This window comes from Semicossyphus pulcher, unplaced genomic scaffold (assembly GCF_022749685.1).
Source record: "Semicossyphus pulcher isolate SPU_LCO1_2020_fin unplaced genomic scaffold, fSemPul1.0.p SCAF_21, whole genome shotgun sequence".
NCBI lineage: Eukaryota > Metazoa > Chordata > Actinopteri > Labriformes > Labridae > Semicossyphus > Semicossyphus pulcher.
In genome coordinates this window covers 652,457-677,758 of record NW_027211695.1, presented here as the reverse complement: position 1 = coordinate 677,758, position 25,302 = coordinate 652,457, and the positions used below count along the sequence as shown (strand labels likewise).

The 25,302-nt window shown below is 45.7% G+C and overlaps 1 protein-coding gene across 1 annotated transcript in view; it reads left to right on the top strand.

The window, feature by feature from the left end:
• Positions 1 to 788: 788 nt before the first annotated feature.
• The window catches only part of map4k2 (mitogen-activated protein kinase kinase kinase kinase 2), a 33,906-nt gene continuing 9,392 nt past the window's right edge, over positions 789 to 25,302 (top strand). The window contains exons 1-17 of the mRNA XM_069671999.1: positions 789 to 1,079; positions 11,856 to 11,913; positions 12,851 to 12,941; positions 13,202 to 13,266; positions 14,936 to 14,991; positions 16,973 to 17,020; positions 17,134 to 17,176; positions 17,296 to 17,368; positions 18,027 to 18,158; positions 18,269 to 18,331; positions 18,417 to 18,498; positions 19,830 to 19,946; positions 20,077 to 20,155; positions 23,962 to 24,020; positions 24,105 to 24,157; positions 24,616 to 24,654; positions 25,059 to 25,092. Coding sequence (XP_069528100.1) covers positions 987 to 1,079; positions 11,856 to 11,913; positions 12,851 to 12,941; positions 13,202 to 13,266; positions 14,936 to 14,991; positions 16,973 to 17,020; positions 17,134 to 17,176; positions 17,296 to 17,368; positions 18,027 to 18,158; positions 18,269 to 18,331; positions 18,417 to 18,498; positions 19,830 to 19,946; positions 20,077 to 20,155; positions 23,962 to 24,020; positions 24,105 to 24,157; positions 24,616 to 24,654; positions 25,059 to 25,092 — 1,185 coding nt within the window. The 5' untranslated portion in view covers positions 789 to 986. The remainder of the gene's footprint in view (positions 1,080 to 11,855; positions 11,914 to 12,850; positions 12,942 to 13,201; positions 13,267 to 14,935; positions 14,992 to 16,972; positions 17,021 to 17,133; positions 17,177 to 17,295; positions 17,369 to 18,026; positions 18,159 to 18,268; positions 18,332 to 18,416; positions 18,499 to 19,829; positions 19,947 to 20,076; positions 20,156 to 23,961; positions 24,021 to 24,104; positions 24,158 to 24,615; positions 24,655 to 25,058; positions 25,093 to 25,302) is intronic.

Below are 25,302 nucleotides of genomic sequence, written 5' to 3'. Positions count from 1 at the left end.
TGACGGTGGGTGTGCTGCAATGCAGGTAAAATAAATCAGGGGCGCTCTCAGGCTGTTTCAGGGCAGGGGCAAAAAACCAAAAGGCACCAATGATGTCAAACTACAGAGGCTCCCGTGTCTCACATGGAGTGTGTGGAGGCCACCTGAGTTTCCAGCACGTATCATTTATCCACTGAAAGGTCACCCAGAGGGCGCGTTATCATTTTTGACCTACGACATCCATGAGGGAACTTTCAGTGTGTTTTTTAAACATGTGGGCACCAGAGGGTACAACACTGAAATAAATCATCCATCCACTCACATGTAACATCGTGTACATCAACAAAATATATCAAACTAGAAAATCATAAAATTTAAAAAATATGTCTCTCACAGCGGCCCTGCAGTACCTTCGCCGCCCCCCAGGGGGCCTCTGCACAAACTTTAGACATCACAGTTTGATGGAATATGAGCTTTAAAGTGAAAAACGTTTAATATCCTCTCATAACAGAAAACAAACACCAGCTCCATCACATCTATCAGGACAGGATCAACTGATAATATGACCTCAGGATGTGTATCAGCTCTCACAGCAGCTCACAGCGATGTGTTCTTATGTCAGACTGAAGTCTTTGATCTGATTAGCTTCTTTGTGAGCCTCACAGAATCAAAACACTCAGAGTGAAACACCCCCTCTCACTTTTTACAGTGTAGAGCCTCTGCTCATGCGTGATTTGACTCCAGCTCCACTCGGGACTATTTTGCACACAGATGCTTGCAGAGTGTCAGACTGCTGTCACACTCCTGTCTGTCTCTCTCCCTGTCTCTCTCTCTCCCTGTCTGTCTGTCTCTCTCTCTCTGTGTGCGGGGTGAACACTCCTGCAGTTAGTCAGCTCAGGTTCAGTCAGAGTTCTTCTTCTCCTCCTCCGGTGAATCCAGCAGCTGTGATCTCTGATCTCTGATGTGTGATGTGTGAGTAGCAGCAGCCCCCCTCAGGTGTCTCCGTCATGGACACGATAGGTGTCTCTTTCCTGGACCCTCTGGATGATTACGAGTTGATCCACCGGATCGGGTGCGGCACCTACGGAGATGTGTTCAAGGTGAGTGAGAACATTTCCTCGTGTTTTCTGCGCGCGAGGACGCGTTCAATCATCAACACACACAAACACACACACCGGAGGGTTTTTACTTCCTGTGAGAAACTGTTTGTGTTGTTCAGGGTCTGTTTAAGAGTTTTAATGAGCTGAAGCGTCACATCGTCAGATTTAAGGGATCCAGAGAGAGCGAGGAGATGGATCGATCCTTTGAGCCGTTTGGACCTGACGAGAAATCATTTTAACCCTTTAGAACCTGAGAGAACAGACAGGTGTTCTCCAGAACAACCTTTAGTGCGTGAGCAGCCACACGTTTATCATGTTTTCATACAGTAACAGAGGGCATGATGGGTAAAATCTCCGGGTACAGTGATATATTTCATACTGCAGTGTTAATATTGACTCTAAATCACACAGCTGCTACTGTTAGGCTAATTGATTTGTCACTTAAATATTGATTGGCTCTTGCTTTCTATAATCAGTTCATCATTTAAGTCTGAGACAGAAACATGTGAAATATTCTGCAGCTTCTTACGTATAAAAACATGCAGTTTAAATCAGTCCAACTTTATTTATAACGCAGCTTTCAAACAAATCAGTGTCGCTCAAAGTGCTTTACTGAAGAACAACAGGATGTTGGTGTTTGAACGTTTTCGTTTTGACTGGTGGTCGCACACAAAGAGCACACTGAAGGCATCACCGCCGCCTCTTACAGAGCATTCTTTACAGAACATGAAATACACAAGTAATTCATGTATTTAGAAAATAAGTTGCAGCCTTTATTTTGAAAGGTCGGGGCCCTACAGATGATTGCATTGATGAGTACATTAGTTCTTTGGTTTACAGTGAATCATGGTTTCCTAAAGCTCAACATGTCGTCCTCAAAGGCCTTCAGTTTGTCCTCTAACATCTTCAGCTTCCTGCCACAGAGGAGGAAACAGAGCACAAGAAACATTTAACAAACTAGAATCAGAGGATTTCATGTTCTTAACAGTTTAAAGTAAAATCACAGAACACACGGACATCAGTCTGTCCGTCGTGTGTTTTCTGTCGCTGCTTTCGGTGTCAGGATGCAAACATCCTGCTCTGCTAACCCGCCCGCTGCCTCGTGCATCCTGCAGAAACACCAAAGAATGTGTATTGTTTCTTTTTTTACACGGCTGGGAGTGAGTCTGAGCTCAGCCGAGGTACGAAGGGAACCATCAGAAGGTTGATGTTTAGCTAAAAGATAAATCCATTCCACACAGAGACTAACGACAGCTGTGAGTAACATCTACACAGTTCTACAGGCAGCTTTGGATCGCAGGGTGGATCAGAGTCCTGCAGTAACATAATCATTCAGGAGAATCTGAGATTTAAATATAATTCAAGCTTAAATCCACGAGCTCCTGAGCTCAGTGTCTCATACCAGCCTGTAAGCGAATGCACACACGAGCCATGTAAAGGCTTTGACCTCTGACTGGTCACCTGTCCTAGGTGTGACTTTATGTCCAAACTGGTTTCATTGGCTGATTTAGTGACAAACTAACCCTGTAATGTCGACTCACTGAGCTCCCACTCTTCTTCTGCTGCTTTGTTAGCTGCTAAATCTGAACACATCAAACCTGTTTACCGACCTGTAACAGGAAGTGACCGTTTTCAGTTCAGCTTCAGAGGTTTGTTTCGGGACAGAGATGCCAACACGTGAACGTTGTGAACATTCGATCAGGGCAGCAGAAACTGTTCTCACGTCCTCATCCAGACGCCTGAAACCAGCGTAGTGTGTCAGCACGGCCTCCAGAACAGCTCCAGCGCTCGTGTCGGTGATTCTGTAAATATGTAAAACCTGTGAGTCAGTTATTCTCATCGAACCGTTCAGCAGCACGTGTGTGTTTACTTTGGCAAACAGAGAAGCTGAGAGACGCTGAAACTGCTCGCTCGTCTTTATCTCTTAAATCCAGATAATCCAGATCATATTTTGGTGTTGTAGCAGATGTTTCTCTTTTCGATGAGCACACGTGATCGTGTCGCTGACCTGAGCTCTGCACCGTGGATCTGACACGGCGTGACCTCAGCAGCAGCTCTGAGAGGACAGCGAGGCAGAGTCTGACTGCACGTCTCTGAAACAGCAGAGAAAAGTCTCCTTCCATTGTTCACATCAAAGTGTGTTTCAAGTTGCATAAAAACATCAACGTAACAACGTTACCTCTAAAGGGAGCCGATAGATGTCCTCAAGTGATGTCACTCGAGTCAGACTCAGCTGGCTCTGAAGAAAAATGAAACGAGTGTGTTTGGATTTAAAAAGGAGTGAGACCTCTGTCACCTGCTGCTCATCTTTGCTTGAAGCTAGAGCAGGTGTGGCCAGCCCTGCTCCTGCAGAGCTACCTACCTGCATGGTTTAGGTTTCTCCGCTCTCTAACACACCTGATCTGAATGATCTGCTCGTTATCAACCAGCTGAAGCGGCTCAGGGGATCGGTAACGAGCCAATTAGAATCAGGTGTGTTAGACGCTCTGATGTTTTCACCAGCCGGCTTATATTCACATTTAGCAGGAGGAACGTTCCCTGCACGCTGACACATACACCACATGTGTCTCTGCACCGTGACATGAACAGTATAATCTCTGTGACATGACGTGTTGCAGCAGTGAGTCTGCTGTGCGCTAACAGCTCCACATACAGTCACAGACAATAGCTCATTATGACTCCCACTTTGATTCCAGGCTGATCATGTGACAGCGTGGGCCGTCAGTGGACTCTCATTACACTGCTGTCATTCACACAAACTCCTCCCATCAGTCTGACCCCCGTCCTCCTGAGGCTCTGACCGGTCCCAGCCGGTGCAGGAGGAGACGAGGAGGAGACGCCGTCCGTCCCCACGTGGTCTCAGATGCCAGTCCGTTCAAACAGAATTTAGCTTCAGTTACGCTCCTCCTCTGGTGCTCCTCCTCTGAGGCTCCTCTTCAGCATCCTCTCTTCATGTTTCAGGTTTAAAACATCAACATGGTTATAAAGCACAGTGTGACACTGACACTCTGCAGGGGCGGAGTCAGGCTGTTTGAGGGGCCGGGGCACAAAGACCACTGAGGGCACCAGAGGGCAGAACATTTTCTAACACACCTCAAAGTCACGAGACAAAACTAGAACATCCTCTGAAGTTATGAGGTCATGAATTTGATTTAAAAACGTACCCTACCGATGGCTACGCAAGCTGCAGTCTGCACATGAGCAGTAGGGGCAGTGTAGAGGCAGAGGGGACGTGGAAACAAGTCCGGGAGCGTTACGTACGTGCACGGAGGAACATGTTGGACGTTCATGATGCAGACGGTCGTGTACGTGAACACAAGGTTAAAAAGAAAGTATATCTCTGGCCTGAGGGGCACTTCTTCTCTCCACTGGAGGGGCACCCAGAGGACTCATACTAGTTCTAGTCTCCAGTGGAAGGACACGGTGGAGGGCACACGCTCACATTTTCTCCTCTGAAAGAAGCCAGCTCTTCCTAAATGACACTTTAGCTGTGCATGTTTTCAAACAGGCCTTGCCCTCGAGTCCTCTGGTTTCTGTTTTCAGATGTTTCATTCGAGGTTTAGCTTTTCATTCACACGTCGTCTCTCACATGTTATCCTCGTAGCACTGTGAGCTCCCCTTAAAGCATGTAAAGTATGGAAACAGCAGAACATTAGAGCCGTTCAGCCCCTGAACACAGACGGTGAGCAGCAGGAAGAACGTGTGATTTCTCTCTTCCTGTTTTATTGTCGAGTTTCGCTGGAAAAAGAGACGAAATGAGTCTTAAAGCTGACAGGTGACTAACTCTTTAATAAACACTGAGGACAGACTGCAACACTTTAAATGATGAGTCGCATATTTATTCTCTTATATGTGTAAGCTGATTATAAAGAGTCTGAGTTTGTGCTTATTTATGCAGACAGCAGCTCGGGGGACCTGCAGGTTAAACTCAGATTATAGACGAGTGTAAAAATATCACCGTGTTCACACTGAGACGTATTTAACATGTTTCTGTCTGCGGTCGAGCTGCTGCTACAGACGAGAGACCGCACTGATACGGCTGTTATTTTAGTGCTTCTTATAAAAAGATCATCAAACATTTTCCTGCATTCAAACTAAACAAAAACAGGCGTTTAGCGTTTCCATCGTCTGTTCGTGCCCTGATGAACTCAGTTTGATCCTCATTCATCAGGTCTGCTGTGAAAGTCGATGAAGACAGATCGCTTTAAGTCTTCGTTTCCTCCTCTTCCTCACCCTGAACAGCTGGCAAAGTCTGACTGACGGAGCGTGAAAAACTGTCCACATGTCCGAGGAGGAATGTCACAGAGCGAGGACGAGATGAGGATGTTCCATATTTAACGTATTTCAGTCTTCGGCTGCAGTTCCTCTGGTGTCCACTTGAGGCTGCCTCCAGCAGTGAGTCAGTCCCCATAGAGCCCCATGTTAAACTTTACAGCAGAAATAAACATGTTTACAGCCTGGTACAAAAAACAGTTTGGGTCTCTATAGCTCATTTCTCTCTTCATGACAACTGTACGGGGAGAATCTTTATACAGCTCACCTGTTTACATTATATTAAGGCTTAAAGTGATGCAGCATTAGGGGCGGGGCCTCTTTGAGTGACAGCTGGGAGCTGCTAGCTGTCTGCTAGGTGTCCCCTCAGCTAACTCAGTCACTGAACGTAACCTCTGGGCCGTGTTTGTGCTGTTGGAGCCTTTTGGAGATTTGTTCATGTAAATATCAGACAGATAATCTGTGTGTGCGCTTTATTGGACGAAGAGACCGTCCAACACGTCTCACACACTGTTTATACACTCGTTATATGTTAGCACTGGTTAGCAGCTAGCTGTGTCTGTGCTCACCTTCTTGTTAGCTCGTTCACAGTTTGTAATCTTGATTTATTCGTCAGCCGGTGCAGGAGTCAGGAATGTTGTTGGGTTTTCCCCGGAGAGGTTACAGCGGGCCGCGGTGATGAGGAGGCTGGTACGTGTTCTCTCATCGAGAGCAGGATTCAGTCTTTTGGCTTCAGGCTCCAGTTCAGTGGTTTTGAACGTAGTTGTGAAACAGGCTCTCTGTCTCGTGTGTCTTTAATGAGGCTCTCTGACTTCATGAATGTAATGAAGGCCTGATGTTTTCAGGAGTCTGGAGGCTCTTTGAGCTGATTCATAAAAAGCCTTCATTACAAACCTTTGTCACCTCCGAGGGGCTCATTCATCTCCTGCTTCTTCCACCGACTCATCCTCAGTGTCTGTTTGTTTCTACACTTCTTTTTATTCCTTTAGTTTCCAGACAGGCTCATCTCTTCTTTTCATCCCTTCATTACCCTTTCACCAGAGATGTGGACTTGAGACTTGGTGACTTGGACTCGAGTCGACTCGAGTCACTGTTTTGATGACTTGGACTTCAGGCCTGATGACTTGGATGACTTGCGTGTGTTCATAAGTTTGAATGTTAGCTGTGGAGTCATGATTGTCCCAAAGAGAAGCCTCATCAGTCGTACTCGTTACTCCTCAGCACGCTCTCAGAGCAGACCGTCGTCATGGCTGCGTCTGAGATAACACAGATACAATTCACTGTCAGACTCTTTGAACAGGTTATAAACTGGCCAATAACATCATTATTAGACGGGCTGCTAACACCTGGTGTTTTCTCCTTATACAGACCGGACACTACAGGTCAGAGGGCTGGGTCTCAAGACTTGACTTGCATTAACTAAGGACTCGACTCGACTCGACTCGACTTGACTTCCACAAGAAAAAATGACTTGAGACTTGAGCAAAGATGACTTGGTCACTGCCTTTCACCCCTCAGACACACATTAGCCACTCAATACAGCATGTTAGCATTTAATTACTAGCATGTTAAACGCTGATGTTAGCATGTAGCTCTATGCTCTGCTTAGCCTCTGTATCATAACAAAGCTGCCAGCGTGGGAATAACCAGCCTCATAGACTCTGTTATATGTGAGGCCGGAGATAAACTTGCTTTTTAACCTCGCGTTCGCGTACACGTCTGCATCATGAACGTAACTGTTCACATACTTGTCTTTGCACTACACGTGTTACTGGAGGATTCCTCTAGAGGGCGCAGCAGAGAGCTCAGGCCGTACGCAGCTACTGTATGTGCAGGATGTAAACAACATGGAGACACTCGACAGAACACTCCGTCTGCTCCGTCCCCGCTCCATCTCTCCAACATGTTCCTCCGTGCTCGGACGTAACGCTCCCGGACTTGTTCCCATTTAGATTCGCAGGTTTCCACGACGACTTCTAAAACAGAACTTATCTGTCTGCATCTGTTTGACAGCATGTTTGTCTCTGTGCAGCAGCAACGACACATCGTACAGATGTGGATCATTGAGGACTTGGTCTATCAGCTCGACTTCAGAACTTTCTAACCATTGTTGTCCCTGCTGCTGTGTCGACCCGGTCACATCCCCTCTGCCTCTACGCTGCCCCTACTGCTCGTGCAGACTGCAGCTTGCTAGCTTATGAGGATGTGCACAGCCGACGCTCCGAACAGACGCAGGGAGCACGTTGCAGCCATCATGTGCACACCAACATGTCGTTAAAAGTTAAAAACATCACCAGGAAATGAGTCGGGGGGGGGGGGTCTCATTATGAAAGTACAGTTTGGCTGAAGACTTGACATCATGTGTGACTCCGCCCCCATTTGATCAAAGCTTCCTCTTCCTCTGCTCTCATTAGGTAACTGTGACTGTTGCTGTTATTTCAGGCTCGCTCTCTCAGAGACGTTACTATCAGTGTTGTCACAGGAAGTGCTGCGGCCTAACAGGAAAGAAAACAGGAAGTGAGCGCAGCCGAGCCGCGGGTTGTGTTGAGGCGACCTGTTCGGCGCTCCGAGTGAGAATGAGACGTTGTGACGTCAGAGCAGGCGATGAGCGAGGATGACGGATGTTCTCAGGAAGAGTTCAGGAAGTTAAAAAACACAGAATAACTGCTCAGGAACGACATCACCTCTGACCCGGAGATAAGACCACGGCTTGTCTTGACTCCGGTGTTTAAAGCTCTGAAGGCTGAAAGGATCTGTGTGTGTGTGTGTGTGTGTGTGTGTGTGTGTGTGTGTGTGTGTGTCACTTCACGCTGCAGATTCTGTCTGACTCTAAATAACATTCACGTCTCAGCTTGTGGCGCTATATCAAGTCAAACTGAACTCAAAGCACGTCTACAGACTTTGTTTCAAACCTCGAGTCCTCAGTGTTCAAGTCCGAGTCAAATACACCAAAGAAGAACCCAAGTCAAGTACGAGTCGAGTCCAAGTCCAAGTCTGAATGAAGAAAGAACAACCCCCTAACCGAACATCTGTCAGTCCCCTCTCTGTGGATCCGTGTGGATGTCTGTCGCCTCCCTGTTGGCCGCTCTCTGCTGTGGGGTCAGTTCAAGGTTAGACCTGAGTAAAGACAGAACTCTGAACTGATTAAAAGATGAAGATCTGCTCTGAGCTGTTGGATACACGCCCAGGTGAGGTTGTCCTGATGGAGCAGAGGGTGCAGCATCTCTGCAGATACAGCATGTGATGGATCGAACCACAAAGACCATCATGCAACAGTACTTGTGTGTTGGCATCCCTTTGTTGTGCAGGTGTGTTATTGTTGTTGTCCGTCAGCAGAGACGTCATTATGAGTTTGTGCTCGTCCCCATCGTGACGCCTTCATGAATCGAAAGGCGTAGAGAAGCTGAGATCAGGATGGGACACCCCCCCGATGGAGTCTATACACTGGTGTTGGTGTTGAAGGAAGAAAGGATGCAGGATGTGAGGAGGAGTGGACTCTAAGGAACCGAGCCTGGACACTAAAGGATGGACTGGAGGTGACGGAGGAGGAGGAGGATCCCAACGATCCAAACCGCAGGAGAACAGGTTTAAAGTGTGACAGCTGCAGGATGATTGGCTGATTGAGCTCGTGGCAAAATCTGATTGGTTAAATACTTAAAAGAGTAAACGCCCATGATCAGCTGATCAGAGAAGCAGGAAGTGATAGAGAGAGATATGAACAGATGATATTAAACAGTCTTCCTGCTAAGCTTCATATGAGCTGCAGCTAGAAGGCTCCTGGTTCGAGTCCCGGGTCAGACGTAGTGGGTCTTTCTCTGTTAGTCTGCATGTTCTCGCCGTGCATGCGTGGGTTCCCTCCGGGTACTCCGGCTTCCTCCCACAGTCCAGAGACTCGCTCGTTGGGTTCACTGGTGGTGGTGTAACCCCGCCTCTCGTCCAGTGACAGCTGGGAGAGGCTCGTCTCTACCTGTAGCTCTTCTCTCACCTGCAGGAAGTTTTTCTCACACTGGACGGATCAAACGTACTCAGTGAAAGTCACCATCTCCAGATCTTATCGATCACACTCTGCTCTTCATCACATGTTAACGCAGGTGAACGGCTCCTTCCTGAGCACGTCTGAATGATCCTCTGATGGAGGCGGTGATAACAGGAAGCTGGACCAACATGAGGGTTCCACCTTCTTCTGGAATGTTCCTCTGGACGGTTAAAGACAGAGATGTTCTGTGCAGACTTCTAACAAACCCAGCGTGTCAGCACGTTCTCTGTGTTTCATAATCATCACTTATTTCTGGTCTTAAGAGGGATTTACTTTAACCTCAGTTTAACTTTAAATCCGGTTTTAGAAACAGATTTTTATCATGGCCTCCGAGCTCTCTCAGAGTGATCAATCAATCAATCAATCAAATTTTATTTGTATAGCGCCAAATCATAACCAGGGTTATCTCGAGACACTTTACAGAAAGAGCAGGTCTAGACCGACTCTTTGTTAAGTTATTCAAAGAGAGGCCCAACATGAATCACCATGAGTAGCACTTAGCAATTCGGCACATTGGCAGAAAAACTTCCTTTTAACAGGCAGAAACCTCGAGCAGAACCAGACTCATGTTGAACAGCCATCTGCCTCGACTGGATGGGCCGAAAATGGGATAGAAGGAGATGCAGGATAGAGACAGGCAAAGAGAGCAACAACAACATATGTCAGACAGACACATACTTATGGTTACAATGCCAATAATAGTGGTAGACTAGGGTGAAGATTGGCTAAATAAATAAATAAATAAATAAATTAGCGAGAGAAGCAGAGTAATGATAAAGGCTGAGGTAATCGTAATTGTAACAGTTGAAGTCAACAGGTCTACTATTAGCATTAGCAGCAACAATAATGATACTATGGGGAAGGCTGATGTTAGTAGTTGTTGCAGTCGAGCAGGTCCACAGCAGCAGGTGGTCTGCAGCAACGATCCTCAGGAACCTTCAAGACAAGGGAGCACGAGAACTCCCGGGAAGATATGTGGTTAGTAATGTTAATGGGACCAGAAAATACAGAGTTAATGAGCTGCATTAATATGACAGATAGAGAGAGAGAGAGAGAGAGAGAGAGAGAGAGAGAGGGGGACAGAGAGAGAGAGAGAGAGAGAGAGAGAGAGAGAGAGAGAGAGAGAGAGAGAGAGAGAGAGAGAGAGAGAGAGAGAGAGAGAGAGAGAGAGAGAGAGAGAGAGAGAGAGAGAGAGAGAGAGAGAGAGAGAGAGAGGAAGAGAGAGAGAAGCTTGGTGTGTCAGATCCCCCCGGCAGTCTAAACCTATAGCAGCGTAACTCTGGGCTGGTCCCAGCCTGAGCCAGGCCTAACTATAAGCTTTATCAAAGAGGAAAGTTTGAACTCTTAAAAGAAGAGAGGGTGTCTGCCTCCCGGACCTTGACTGTTAGATTGTTCCAGAGGAGGGGGGCCTGGTAATTGAAGGCTCTACCTCCAACACTACTCTTAGACACTTTAGGTACCACAAGCAGGCCTGCATCCTGGGAGCGCAATGTTCTAGAGGGGTAATATGGCACTATGAGCTCTTTAAGATATGATGGTGCCTGACCATTAAGAGCTTTGTAAGTAAGAAGAAGGATTTTAAATTCTATTCTAGATTTTACAGGAAGCCAGTGCAGAGAGGCTAATACAGGAGAGATGTGATCTCTCTTCCTAGTTCTTGTCAGCACACGTGCTGCAGCATTTTGTACCAGCTGCAGAGTTTTTAGTGACTTATTAGAGCAGCCTGATAGTAACGAGTTACAATAATCCAACCTGGAAGTAACGAATGCATGGACTAGTTCTTCTGCATCGTGTTGAGACAGGATGTGTCTGATGTTTGTTGCGAAGATGAAAGAAGGCTGTCCTTGATATTTGTTTTATGTGGGAGATGAAGGACATATCCTGATCAAACAGAACTCCCAGATTCCTAACAGTAGTGCTGGATGCCAGGCTGATGCCATCTAGGGCAGCTATATCATTAGAGAAAGAGTCTCTGAGGTGTTTTGGGCCGAGCACAATAACTTCAGTTTGTCTGAATTAAGTAGCAGAAAGTTTGTAGTCATCCAGATCTTTATGTCCTTAAGGCATGCTTCTAGTTTAGATAGCTGATTGGTTTCATCTGGCTTCATTGATAAGTATAATTGAGTATCATCTGCATAACAATGAAAATTAATGGAGTGTTTCCTCATGATATTACCCAGAGGAAGCATATATAAGGTAAAAAGAATCGGTCCGAGCACAGAACCTTGTGGAACTCCATGACTAACTTTGGTTTGCTGATCAGAGGAGCCATGCAAAGTAAACTTCAGAGTATTTATCAGCTACTTTAACTTCAGCCTGACTCACCTGCAGAGACGCTGCACCTCTGCACACATGTGTACATGAACGTGTGTGCTTCTCTGCAGACAGACGCATGTTTTCAGCCTGTTCTTGCAGCTCATCATGTCTGTGGTTACTTTTATTGATTATATATTTTGCTTCTCTTTCAGGCTCGTAACATCCGGACGTCTGAGCTGGCAGCTATCAAGATCGTGAAGCTCGACCCGGGTACGTTACAACATACTGCACACTGCGTTCGGCGGTAGTCTGTAGTACGCGACACCAGGCGCCAGTTTTGGAGAGCAGAAGTAAACAATAGCCGCTGCTTCTTTAGCTACAGCGCCCCCTTCTGCTCTTCTGCTGCCGTCCGTCATTTCAACTGCCGCTGTGACGTTCCAGCGCTTTGCATTGTGGGATACAGTAGGCGAGGCAGACTGGTCCGATGCATACTGCACATTTAGCTTTTGTTTGCATCCTACATGTAGGCCACATCAGGACGTACTGCTAGTGTAGTGTGATGTTTGGAACACAGCCTGCTTCTGTCAGCGACCCAGGAGAAGAACTGATCAAAATCTGAGTTTGATTTCATTCATCAAATTAAAGCAGAGTCGCTGATTGACGGTGTTTTCTCTGTCAGTGTGTCGCCTCTCCTCCTCACACTGTGTTTGTGCATTAAAATCAAACCTGCTCAAACATGAAAACTAAAACGCTTCAGACACCAGGATGTTATCCTCCTCCTCCTCCTCCTCCTCCTCCTCCTCCTCCTCCTACAAACTCTGCATTCCTTTGTGTTTATGAAGATAAACACGGCCCGGAGCTGACAGAGGCTGAACGGGCTGCAGGTCTGAATGTGATTAAAGCTGTCAAACAGAACGGGCTGTATCATACTCAGGATAACAGGACAATTAGTGAGCATGTGTTTAACTTGTACGACCGGAGAGAGGACGAGGTTCAGGAGCTGCTGGCTGCGAGGGCCGACCTCCTGACCTGCCTCATGACGCTGCAGCTCTGAGCCTCTGTCTGACAAAGAGACATGAACATACACCTGCTGGCCTCACATACCGCTGTCCCACCGTCGCTCCCATTAGCCTCACCCTGCACTTTCCTGCTCTGTAATTTAGCATGAACTCAGCGCGCTAACAGCAGCCTGTGTGTGTGTGTTTAGGTGACGACATCACGTCCATCCAGCAGGAGATCACCATGATGAAGGAGTGCAAACACAAAAACATCGTGGCGTACTTCGGCAGCTACCACAGGTGAGCTGGTGTCTGTTCTCCGTCTCAGTCCGTCGCTGTCAGATGTGACGGATTCCTGGAATAGCTGGAGTCTGACTTTTGTTCTCCCCACGCGGCTGCAGGATTCCTCTCCCACTCAGCAGCTCAGGAGCGACGCTGTGTGTGTGTTTGTGGGCGTTAATGCATTCAGAGTGTTAGGGAGTGGACTCGTTAGAGCGTCCTTTCATGGCAAATGATTTAAACTGCTTTAACACCACCATGAATGCTGTGCGTCTCTGCAGGAACACCAAGCTGTGGATCTGCATGGAGTACTGCGGTGGAGGCTCCCTTCAGGACATGTACCACGGTATAAATATCAACACAGATCCATATTCATTTCACGTCTGTGCTTCCAAACCCGAGACCGCTTTACAGAGTGAACAATGAACAAAACAAGCAAAAACTTCTTGTTATTCTGACTTCGGAAACTTAGAGATTCCCTGTTTCTCACCTTAAAAGAATCAATTTCTATCCTGCAGATTTGTAGCATTAAAATTAAATATGTCAACAAAAGAATAAGAGATGAAAATAAAACACACGGGACATAAAGCCACCAGAGACAACCATTAAACACAGCAGTGACTCAGGCCTTTAGCACAGGTTAGCATAAGCAAACTGTTAGCTTAGCACTGAGCATTTAAGAGCATTTATCAGCCATAACATTCTGACCACTGTCAGGTGAGGACGTGAGCGACTTTGAGAAGGACGGCTGTGTCCGAGCGTCTCCAGACCTGCAGCTCTTGTGGGGTGTTCCCAGTACTTACCAAAAGAGGTCCAAGGAAGGAAAAACCAGCAGGTGGTTTGATGACCTGCTCTGATGAATCGTCTTTTACATCATGTGGATGGCCGGGTGCGTGTGCGTCTCTTACCTGGGGAACACATGGCACCAGGATGCATTATGGGAAGAAGGCAAGCCGGCGGAGGCAGTGTGATGCTTTGGGCGATGTTCTGCTGGGAAACCTCGGGTCCTGCCGTTCATGTGGATGTTACTGTGACACGTACCACCTGCCACACTGCAGACATGGTTCAGGAATGGTTTGAGGAACAAGTTCAAAGTGTTGACCTAAAGGATCTGCTGCTCACGTCTTGGTGCCAGATACCTCAGCACACCTGCAGAGGTCTGGAGTCCATGCCTCCATGGGTCAGGGGAAACACAATATTAGGCAGGTGGTCATAATGTTATGGCTGATCGTATATCCGTGCACATTCTCTTACTCAGATAAAACATGGAAATAGAGCATTTATTTCTGAGAGCGCTCGGCTAACGCTTTGTTTAAGCTAAGCTAGGCTAATGCTGCATTCGAATCAGCCACAGAGGTTTAAAACTGCGTCTGTTTCACGTTGTTTCTAACAGATGGATGAAGATGTGAAAAGGTCAAAGTTCAGGTTGGTTTAGGCACTAAAATAACTTGTTTGTTTTTAAGAAAAAGATCCTGGTTTGTTCTAAATGATGAGTCTAAAGTGAGCTTCGGTCTGCTGACCAAAAGTAAACACATGAAACCACGCAGCCTGCTCTGTGGACTTTGTCTTCATACTGTGGCACCAAACAAACAGAATCAGGTGAGACTTTGTAAATCAGGTGAACCTTCTAGACACGAGCGTAGGGTCAATAAGATTCCAACTTGGGAACAGTCAGAGATCCTACAGGGTGTTTAGCCTAGCTTAGCACAAACACTGGAAGCAGATCACCCTTCCAAACCTTCTCTGACATGAAGCTACGCTGAACCTGTTCTGGACCGAGTGTCTGCAGAGAGATGAGGTGACTCTAACCTGTCTGTGGGTGAGACAGCAGACGTGTTATCTGAACGGCTGTAATCACCTCATTCATGCAGACACTCGTGTAATCACTGAAACACAGACCTGCTTTCAGCACAATCGACTCTGAGGAGCCGATTCTGCTCTATTCTTAGAAAGCGTGTCTTCTCTTCTTTCTCTGTTTGAAGTCTGTGAGTTATTAATCAAAGTGCTCTTCACAGTGACGGGCCCACTAAAGGAGAAACAGATCGCGTACGTGTGCAGAGAAACCCTGCAGGTAAGAGCTTCTGTGTGAAGGCAGCTTGTTGCTTTGTGAGATCTCTGCTGACTGAGTGACTCATGTGTTTTTCCAGCAGCAGAGGAGCTAAATCGTATTTAACCTCGCCAGACCACTAAATATACTGTACTGCTAACTGCATAACAGGGTCCACACAGAACAGTCCGGACTGTCTGTATTTAGTTAGCGAGTGATCTGCTCACTGTAAGCTTTCACTGGATGATCAGGTTTGAAGACAACAACAAATCTGCCTTAAAGAGAAAGAAGTCACGGAAACAGCCGATATAAACACGCCGTGTTTGGCTTTGTGGTGCTAACTCGGCAACATATTTCTCTGAAGCACTTCCTCCGTTTATCTTGGTCACATTTGCATCTTATTTAAACGACGGCCTCGGGACGACTCCCGTCAGCGAGGACGCCAAGCAGTGTTTTTATTTTTACCCAAAGGCCTGCGGGCGTTCACTGTGGCGACAGGTGGATCGATTCCAAATTCTCAACAACTGACTTACTTACAGCTTCTGGGGTTTCTGGATCTATAACATGAAGATCTGCTGTCACAGGTGTTCATCAGAAGCAGCTCTCACCTTTAAGCCTCTGGTTATACTGGGCCTCTAAAGCTGTCAATCACTGGCAGAGTATTTTATGGGTGTGGTTTTCATCAGTTTGTTAAACAGACCTACTTTGATGTAATATGACGGCTGTATGAGATGCTGGAAACAAACTGGCTACATTTTTCAGTCAATATAGCACTATAATATTAAATAGACTGTAAAGGGGATTTAAATAAACCTAAAGCTAAAGAGTAAATGGTCGAAGTGCTAAGCTAAAGCTAACGGATAAACGGCTGAAATAGTAAGTAAGCTAACGGTCAAACTTTTTTTAATAATTGTTTAAGTATAGACTAATAAATACATGTTGGAGTAGCTAGCTTAAATTAATGGATACACTTTTAAAATTGTTAGCTGAAGCTAGTAGATAAACTTTTGAAGTAGCTTGAGTGAATGTAGCCTAAAAAAGAACTCGAAATAGTTAGCTACAAGAAGGCTAATGTATAAATGTTTGAAATAGTTTTAGTAAAGGGTGAATGGACGAAATAATTAGACTAGATTAGAGCAAAACTACACTTTTCAAATAGTTAGCTTAAAATAAAATACATTGAAATAGTAAAATTTAAGTAATGGATGAATGGTTGAAAAAGTTAGCTTGAAGTAATTGATAAACAATTGAAATAGCTTAAACTCGGCTAATAAATAAATAAATGTTTGAAATAGTTAGCCTAAAGTAATCGATGAGCAGTTAAAATAGTTAGCTAAAGCTAATTAAGGTAAAGCTGGATAACATTTTCAGATAGTTAGCTTAAACTAGACAAATTAATGTTGGAAAAAGTTAGCTTATGGATAGACAACTGAAATAGTTAGCTTAAACTTTAGGCTAATGAATGAATATTTGAAATAGCTATCGGAAGCAGCCTAATGGATAAACAGTTGAAAAGTTTGTTTAAAGTTATGGATGAACTTTTGAAATGGTTAGCTTAAACTAGGCTAGCAGATAAGCGGCTAAAAATAAGCTAATGGATAAACAATGGAAAATGTTAAATAACTGATAAATAGTTTGAACATTCAGCTTTACTGACTAAACCATAATATCTTTATTCTGTTTGCACTTTAATGGAAATAATAAGTTAAGTTATCATTTTAGAGTTAATGAAGGGGAACATTAGCTCATCACAGGGCTGAAAAGGTGGCTCGACTGTTTCAGAGGGATGCTGTGTCAAAGTTTACTAGTAGACTTTATTTTTTGTTTGTATATCGCTCACATAAATATATTTAACAAACATTGTATTTTATACAATATAACTACCTGGCACTAACACACAGTACACCTGGGGTCTAAATGTCCACAACACTTTTATAGAAAACGTTGAAGATGCTCAAAATAAAATCTGCTCTAAATTAATCTTGTTTTCGTTCTGTATTTTCAGGGTTTGTATCACCTGCACGAAACCGGCAAAATGCACAGAGACATAAAGGTATAGCTGCTGTGTATTTGTGATCATGCATCAGTATAGTGTGATTTATCATGTGAACACAAGGCTATATCAGTGTGTGTGTGTGTGTGTGTGTGTGTGTGTTCTCTGTGCAGGGAGCAAACATCCTTCTGACAGAGAGAGGAGACGTTAAACTGGGTCAGTGCTGATCCGTATCTGCAGCACCGTTTCAACAACTCAAAATCATCAAGTGATCATTTATGTGATTCACCCTCAGCAGCTGTTTGACCGTCTGTCCGTCTCTTCTCTGTGTTCAGCTGATTTTGGAGTTGCAGCAGAGATCAGCGCCTCCGTCGCCAAAAGGAAATCTTTCATCGGAACTCCGTACTGGTAAGATAAATGAACCTCACCTCACTAAAACCTGTTTACAGTAACACACATGTTCAGCCTGTGAGCGTTTCTGCAGAGTCACATACTTTTGTTTGGATGTTTTACTATTCTTAGTAGCTACAAATGGCTTTATACATCTGTTTCTATTACTCCCCACTGACACACCAAATGTATGTGTATAATAGCGCATCATCTGCAGTGTATTTAGTTTATGTTATTTTACTTCATTGTTTATTAAGAAGGTTCGAAGGGAAACGATTGTACCAGATTTTGCTGAAAGCCAATTCTCATCTGTAGTTCCTGCACAGAGGGCTGGTGACGTGCAGGTTTAAGAAATAAAAGATAATCTGTAATAAATCTTACCCTCAGTAAAAAGCGAACACAATAAAACAACAGACTAAAATGCAAAGAAACAAAATAGAAAACAACCCGGAAAGTGAAACCAGAGGGGCCCCAGGACGCTGCCCTGAGGAACTCCAAATATAAATCATTAAAGCTGCAGGAAATCCTGATCCAATAACCTTCTTACTATTTAATTTAAGGTCTTTGGTGCATAATAGTAAACTTCGTTTCACTATAATTTGTAATATTGTCCTTTAAGCTAAAGACTCTAAAGCTGAACTCTGAACCTCCTCTCCTCTTCCCGTCATGTGACCAGGATGGCTCCTGAGGTGGCTGCAGTGGAGAAGAAGGGCGGCTACAACCACCTGTGTGATATCTGGGCCGTCGGCATCACTGCCATCGAGCTGGCCGAGCTCCAACCGCCCATGTTCGACCTCCACCCGATGAGGTCAGTCAGCAGCTCAGACAGATTTAACGAGCAGACTTTTTCCGGGTCATTCCTTCATATAAATCTTTGAGACATTTTCAGGCCGTGTGACGTTTAAATCGATGTTTCAGAGCGCTGATGTTGATGTCCAAGAGCAGCTTCCAGCCTCCTCGCCTAAAGGACAAAACCAAGTGGTGAGTTTGACCGCCTGTGTTTGTTTTCCTCTCTGTAAACTCATCACTTTATTCTTTATCTATAATATATTTCTCCTCTGTGCAGGTCTGCAGGTTTCCAGAGCTTTGTGAAGATGGCTCTCATTAAGAACCCTCGTAAAAGGCCGTCAGCTGAGACTCTGCTGCAGGTTAGCTCGCTCGTTATAGCTCGTCATTAATGAACTGTCGCTAACTCGTCATCCGTCTTCGTTCACATCATCAGACATGCACTATTCATAAATGCAGTATGCCCTATTTTTAGAGGAAGTGTGACTCTCTCTCTCACCAGACTCAGACCAGAGCTGCTCAGCAGACTCTCTACGTTAGTTTGCTGTAATGTGTTCGTTTCTCCGTCACCTGACTGACGCAGTCTGTGACAGAGGTCACGTCACTGCTGCTCAGGGTCACATCAACACAAACACACGTTCAGGCTCACTGACACTTCTGTAACACGTCCATAAATCCTTCAGAACAAAAGGTCACCCGTCAGGTGAGACAGGTGGAGAAGGTCCGACGGCAGAAGAGGAGAAAGTTCCCTTTGATCATCAGCTGCACCTCATGCGTCTGATTTTTATTACTTTATGTCAGTTTAAAAATCTAATTAAAAGAGAAGATATACACACACATAAATATAAACAGCAATAAAAGACTATTTTGTACAAAAAATGTTTTAGAAACCTTCCAGATTCACGATTCCAAAGTGTATTGTCACTCTGGTTATACGAGTACAGAAGTGTAAAACTATTGGAGGCTCCATTTAAAGGGGTAAATATTAAATATAAAATAAAATGTCACAGTTTGTGGTGAACCAAAGGTTGAGGATGCAGAGCAAAAACATTGAAACAAATCCAGGTAACAGAATATCAAAGGGAAAACAAGAGCGACACGAGGAGCCACGAGGGAACGAGGAGGAGGAGGAGGAGGAGGAGGAGGAGGAGGAGGAGGAGGAGGAGGAGTTACACCTCTTCTCCTCGATTCATTGATTATAAAACTTGTTTGAGACGCATCAGCTCACAACGAGTCGATTATTATTGCAGCTCTGAATCATAAAAGTCCTTTCACAGATATTTTTGTGAAACTGATCGAAGCTTCTGATGTCGTTTTTTGGATCGAGACGTCCCCTCACCTTCCACGTCACCTGTGATGTTTGCACTGTTTTCTGCTTTCTGTGAACAAAACAATCGACTGATAGAAAATAAAATCAAAATTAGTTGAAGCACCAAACAGAAGATGTTAGCAGAGAAGTGAAAATCCAAAGAAGAAGAAACAAACTCGACGCTCAGATGAAGCAAACAGTCTGAAAAGGAAAGCGACCGTCAGCCAGGAAAATCAGGAGTTACAACCGGAGCCGACCGTGGACGTCTGGTTACACTGAGACGTGTGCTCTGAAATATTCAAACTTGTATAGTAGCAGTAAAGTGTAGTTCTCCTGCAGCTTTCTGCGTGATGATCTATACGCCATCTTTAATCTGTTCCTCAGCACCCGTTTGTGACGCAGCTGCTGACCCGGAACCTGGTGATCGAGCTGCTGGACACGGCCAACAACCCCGAGCTGCACAACACGCACACGCTCAGCATGGACGACATGGAGCTGGAGGTCAGCCATGTTTACTCTTACAGTGTAATCCTTTACATCCAGAGTTCAACATGAAGGGTTCTCCTGTGTTTGATGAGACGAGGTCGCCTCAGTGTTGTTGGTGCGTCATGCACATGTGATGTGTCGACAGGTCGGGGAAGTCGGTCCAGACAAGATCCAGTCAGCAGGGAAACACCTGCCAGCAGAGAGGACGCATTCTGAGGAACAATGTGAGGACACACACACACACACACACACACACACACACACACACACACCTTACAGGAACACACTCACATTTGGGGGAAACTTTGGCTTTTGTTTGTGCAGCTGAACGTGTCCTGTGTCCGTCTGTTTACCTGACACACAGACGTGACACACATCGTGACTGGCTCAGATCAGACAGGTGTTCAGAGACAGGAAGAGTTTATCTTTCTCTCTGTACTCAGTTGTTGATATGAACTTATGTTTTCATGGACCAGTAGACCAGCATCTCCTGTATGTCCCTCTTTGAGGGGTAAAATGATGTTTTAATCAGTCTGGTGGCTTTGCAGAGAGCGACGTGACGTCTGTTTGTGGTTTTAAAACCATCTTACTCTTTAATTTTGAGCCTTTCAGACAGGTGTGGCCAACCCTGCTCCTGCAGAGCTACCTGTCTGCATGGTTTAGGTCTCTCCGCACTCTAACACACCTGATCTGAATGATCTGCTCGTTATCAACCAGCTGAAGCGTCTCAGGGGATCGGTAACGAGCGAAACATTAGAGTCAGGTGTGTTAGAGTGCAGAGAAAGAAGGTAGCTCTGCAGGAGCAGGGCTGGCCCCCCCTGCTTTAAGATGTTTAGACCCCAAACATGTACAAACAGACCCCAGGATTAAAGACACTAAATGCAAACCTATAAATCATCGTGGAGCCTCTCCAGCTTGTGTCTGACTCTCTGCATGTGCTCTCGCTGCGTGTCTGCGTGCATGTCTGAGTGTACTGTACGCTGGTTGTGCTGTCTGAAGAGAGGCTTCATTGTGCGCCGTGGCTCCTCCATTCTCTGCTGTAATCTCCATAATGTGAACGGGGACAAAAGTGTCTCAGTGGTCCTTCGTCCTGTAGCTCGTCCACACGTGTGGGACGGAGGCTGCGTCAGAGGATGGCACAGAGAACATGCCTGAGCCGTGAGACACACAGAGGCCGTCTGTGTGACTTCACGCCGCTCGGCTGGCAGCAGGCGTGTTGTGGTGTTTGTGGTGCGAGCCTCTGGCTTCACACTCGACCAGACACCGGATCAAAAATCAATCTGACGCTCACCTCAGTTTCCCTCACATGCAGAGTGTTACTCATAGACGCACTAACCACAAACACTTGTAACACCTGCACCTCAGTTTGACCAACACGGGGTCTGAAGAGCAGCTCTGCAACAGCTGTTACTGCTGCTACGACCGCTGCTGACAGGCTGAGACACAGCTGGGAATCGAGACTGACCAAACATGTGCAGCACCGAGTACCAGAACCACAGGGTCAACTAAAGAGCAAATCAGACACGAGGCCAGGTTTGCTCTTTCATCACGATCTTTAACTGTTGCAAATCTTTATGTTCGGCCTCTGCAGGATCTCGCAGCTCTTTCTGTGATTGGTCGACACGTTCTCTGTGAGCAACTGAGACAAACAGTCCAGTAAAGCTGCTGCAGAGGCCCCGTACGAGGCATCCTCTGCTACCTGCACCGACGCCTATTCATTGTTTTATCTTTGGGCCCTTCTCACATCAGTCTCTGTGGACCCAGTCCGATGCCCCTGATTGGCTGAGCGAGCTGTTTGTCCTCTGACATCACTTCCGGTCGATCTCAGTGTCAGAAGGAAACTAAATGCTTGTTTCTCGGTGCACCTGTCCGTCTGCGTGCAGCGAGAATCTCCTCGTTATTTATCACGTTTGCGTCGGTTAACTCGTCACACGGTCGCTGTGGCAGTTTGAAAGCACTGATGAGAGACATACCGTCAGATGTACAACATCACAGACCTCAGTCAGTCATTACTCTGAATATCAAAGACGTGAGTTTGTGACGCACATTACGATGCACATGAGGAAAATATGAAGATTGATCAAATTTGCAAGAGAGAAACATGAGCAGGGATTGAATTTGCTCAGGTGTAACTTCCTTGAGGGAGTGTGTTCATCAAATGAAAGATTTATGTAGAAAAATATGAACAACTGCAGGAGACACTCTCTGGTTTATAGGGGAAACGTGAGTGCATGTGTCAGTACTGGCATCAATGACTTGGACACTGTCGCCATATTGGATCTAACATCATGCGTCCTCATGGTGACGGCAGCGACAGCCGGCTCTGCTGTCCAAAGTCTACAAATGAATTCTGCAGGACCAAAGTCTGAAACAAACGTCGTCTATTTAAATCCTGTGGAGAATCTTCAGTTTGGACCAAAGTTGTGATCAAACTGACGAATGTTTCTTTGCTCGTTAACTTCACCCACAACGACAACGACAGCACGCTGTGACTGAGAACAATGAAGTCATATTATTTATCTTGTTATGTCGAGATAACAAAGCTGTCTCACCGTCATGTCAGATGACCTCGTATCCCGCCGCCGCTTCAGCTCAGCGGTTAAATCGGCGGCCTTGTACAGAGGCTCTAGTCCTCAATGCGGTCCTGGGTTCGACTCCGGCCCTCGGCCGCGTGTCATCCCCGCTCTCTTCCTGTTTCCAACACTTTCCGCTGTCCTCTCAATAAAGCATGAAAGGAAAAAAACATCTTAAAGAAACAACAGATGATCTCGTATCTCCTCAAATCAAACACAGAAACAGGCTGAACGTGGCTCATCTCATCATCTCATCATCTCATCATCTCATCATCCTGCTCTGCATCACAGAGAGCAGCCTGTGGCTCTGTTTTCTACATCGACACTAAATGATCCTGTTATCACGAGAAAACCAGCTTTGATATCTCGAGATAACGAGATCAGTAAGTCGAGATCTCCAGAAAACAAATAAAATTACTTTCATTTTAACAACACAGCCTGATCTGTGCTGCATTGGAGGCTAGCAGGAGGCTACGTGCTGCTAAAAGTTAAAGATTCTGCAAAAATCATTAACAACAGAAATATGAATATGCTGCAAAATTCAGCACAAAACAGTTTGTCTGAAGAAGTATAATGTTCTTTGCTCCTTCCCCTCATCTCCTTTTATTATAACGCACCAAAACTAAAACACAAATAAAGAAAAGAGAGAGGGACGAATGTCACCAGCCATGACAACACTTCCTCGTCTCTGTCAGACATGTTAAATATCCTCTGATGACTTGCAGGCTTTATTAAGTCGTTATGAGTGAAGGGAAGGAAGCTGGCAGTTTGCAGAAGCAACAGGAAACACAGGAAGCGTCATGGAGATGTAAATAACATGTTTGGGGAAGTGTCTTTAAATCAGCCGCAGCATCAACAACAAAGAGTCTGTGGATGTGAGAGGACCAGAGAGGCCTCTTCATGCTCACTGTGAGGGAGGCTCTGACTGCAGACATGTTTCACGTCTCAGAGAAGTCTGAAGAAAGTCTTCTGTAGTAAACAATATAACACTCTACATGTTCTGCTCCTTCTGTCTCAGGAAGAGTTACAGAAAGAAAAACAAGCTTTAAAAAGACGAGCACAGTTTGGATGCAGGAAGTCAGAAACACCATGAGAACAAACTGAAGCGAGGGACAAACTTCTGCTTTCTGTGTCACTGGTTGCTCTTCACAGTCAAACTGTGAGGCAGCTCAGGTTCTCTGCGGTTATGCTCGCTTCCTCCTGATAACACACCTCAGTCAAACCATGAGAAGAAGAAGAAGAAGGTTCAGAGGCTGCAGAATCGAACTGAAAATGTCTCATCTGCAGGTTTTAACCCCTCGTAGGCTCACAAAAGTTTATCTTCGTATCAGAAGCAGGTGTGCGCACCTTGTGATCAAACCCAGCCTCTGCAGGGGAGGAAACACGGGGGGTACACAAACACACAGGCAGAAAGAATACTCTGTTAATTAACTTTCTGTCCTCTGGTTTCTCTGCAGTCGACCAGGTGAAGTTCGGGCCTCCCCTGAGGAAAGTGACCGAGCCGTATCCTGACCTGGTAAAGCTCCTTCTCTGTGTCACTGCTGCAGAACATGAATATAAAGCTGTTACTAACATGGCCGTGTCCTGGTTCCTCCTGCAGCAGGGCTCTTATGACGACGACTGGAGTCTGTCCGGAGAAGAAGACAGCTCACCGTAAGACCTCTGTTTGTCCTTCACTCCTCTGTAGTTAGGACTGTATGTGATGAGCTGTGACAGATGTACATGATGCCTCTCTCTGATCATCATCAATGTACCTCTGTCATACAACACACTGTACTCACTGCACACAAAGGCCCTGAGCGGTCACGCATCCAAACATGTTATTACTCTGTTCATCATAAGAGGAGCTGAGCTTCTTTACTTCCAGAGACACATTTAGGGAACATTTACAGTCAATAAAACACCTTAAACCTCTTCTTCACAAACATGACATTAGTGTTACCTGATTGGTTAGTCTTTATTGATCTCTTATCCAAACACGTTGGACTCACATGATTTCTGAAAGTTTAAGAACTGAGTCTGAGAAATGAGTCTCAGCAGTGTGCTGGAGCTTCAGACACAGCGAGCTCTCAGGCCCATAGTGAGATAAACAGCAGGTGTTCCTGTTGCAGGAGCCTGTTGGAATGTGTGGAACAAGCTCTGCAGCTCAGGTAGGTCACGCCCGCCACCCCAGCCTCTCTAACAGCAGTGTGCCCCCCCTCTCCCACCCCCCTCCCACATGACTTCACCTGGAATAAACTGCCTGTGATGATGTGAATATCCGCTAATGCTGAGTCAGTGGGTTTGTGTTTGCTCTCCGCTAACCCCAAACCCCCGAGTCCTCCATGAACCGAGCCGTCCCGCTGGTTCTCAGCTTTGTAGCTTTTTTTTTGTCGGCTTTTTGTGGAGTTTTCTTTCAGTTTTTTGTCCGTGTGCTGCTGTTAGTCTGCACGCAGCATCGTCAGCATCCGCCTGTGTTGTCCAGCTTGTTGTTGTGATGCTTAAAGTTTCATATCTCTCGATTCTGAGACTCTTCAGAGCCTGACCGGGACACGTTTGCTTCCTTCTCTTCCAGGAGTTTAACCATAAAGAGGGCGCCATCTACTGATGTGAGTGTTACAGTACAACTGCACTTTGCTTTGCTGATTCAGTCCAAGGTTTAAGCTTGTACACGCTTCACACTGCTTCATGGGAACACATGGTGTAACCATATCTGAGCCCACTTCAGCTCTATAGCTGGCCCTCTTCTTGCCCCAGTTGTTGCCCCAGGGTTTAAATTCCTTTAAAATCCAGTTAGCATGTTAGCCAGAGGTAACAGC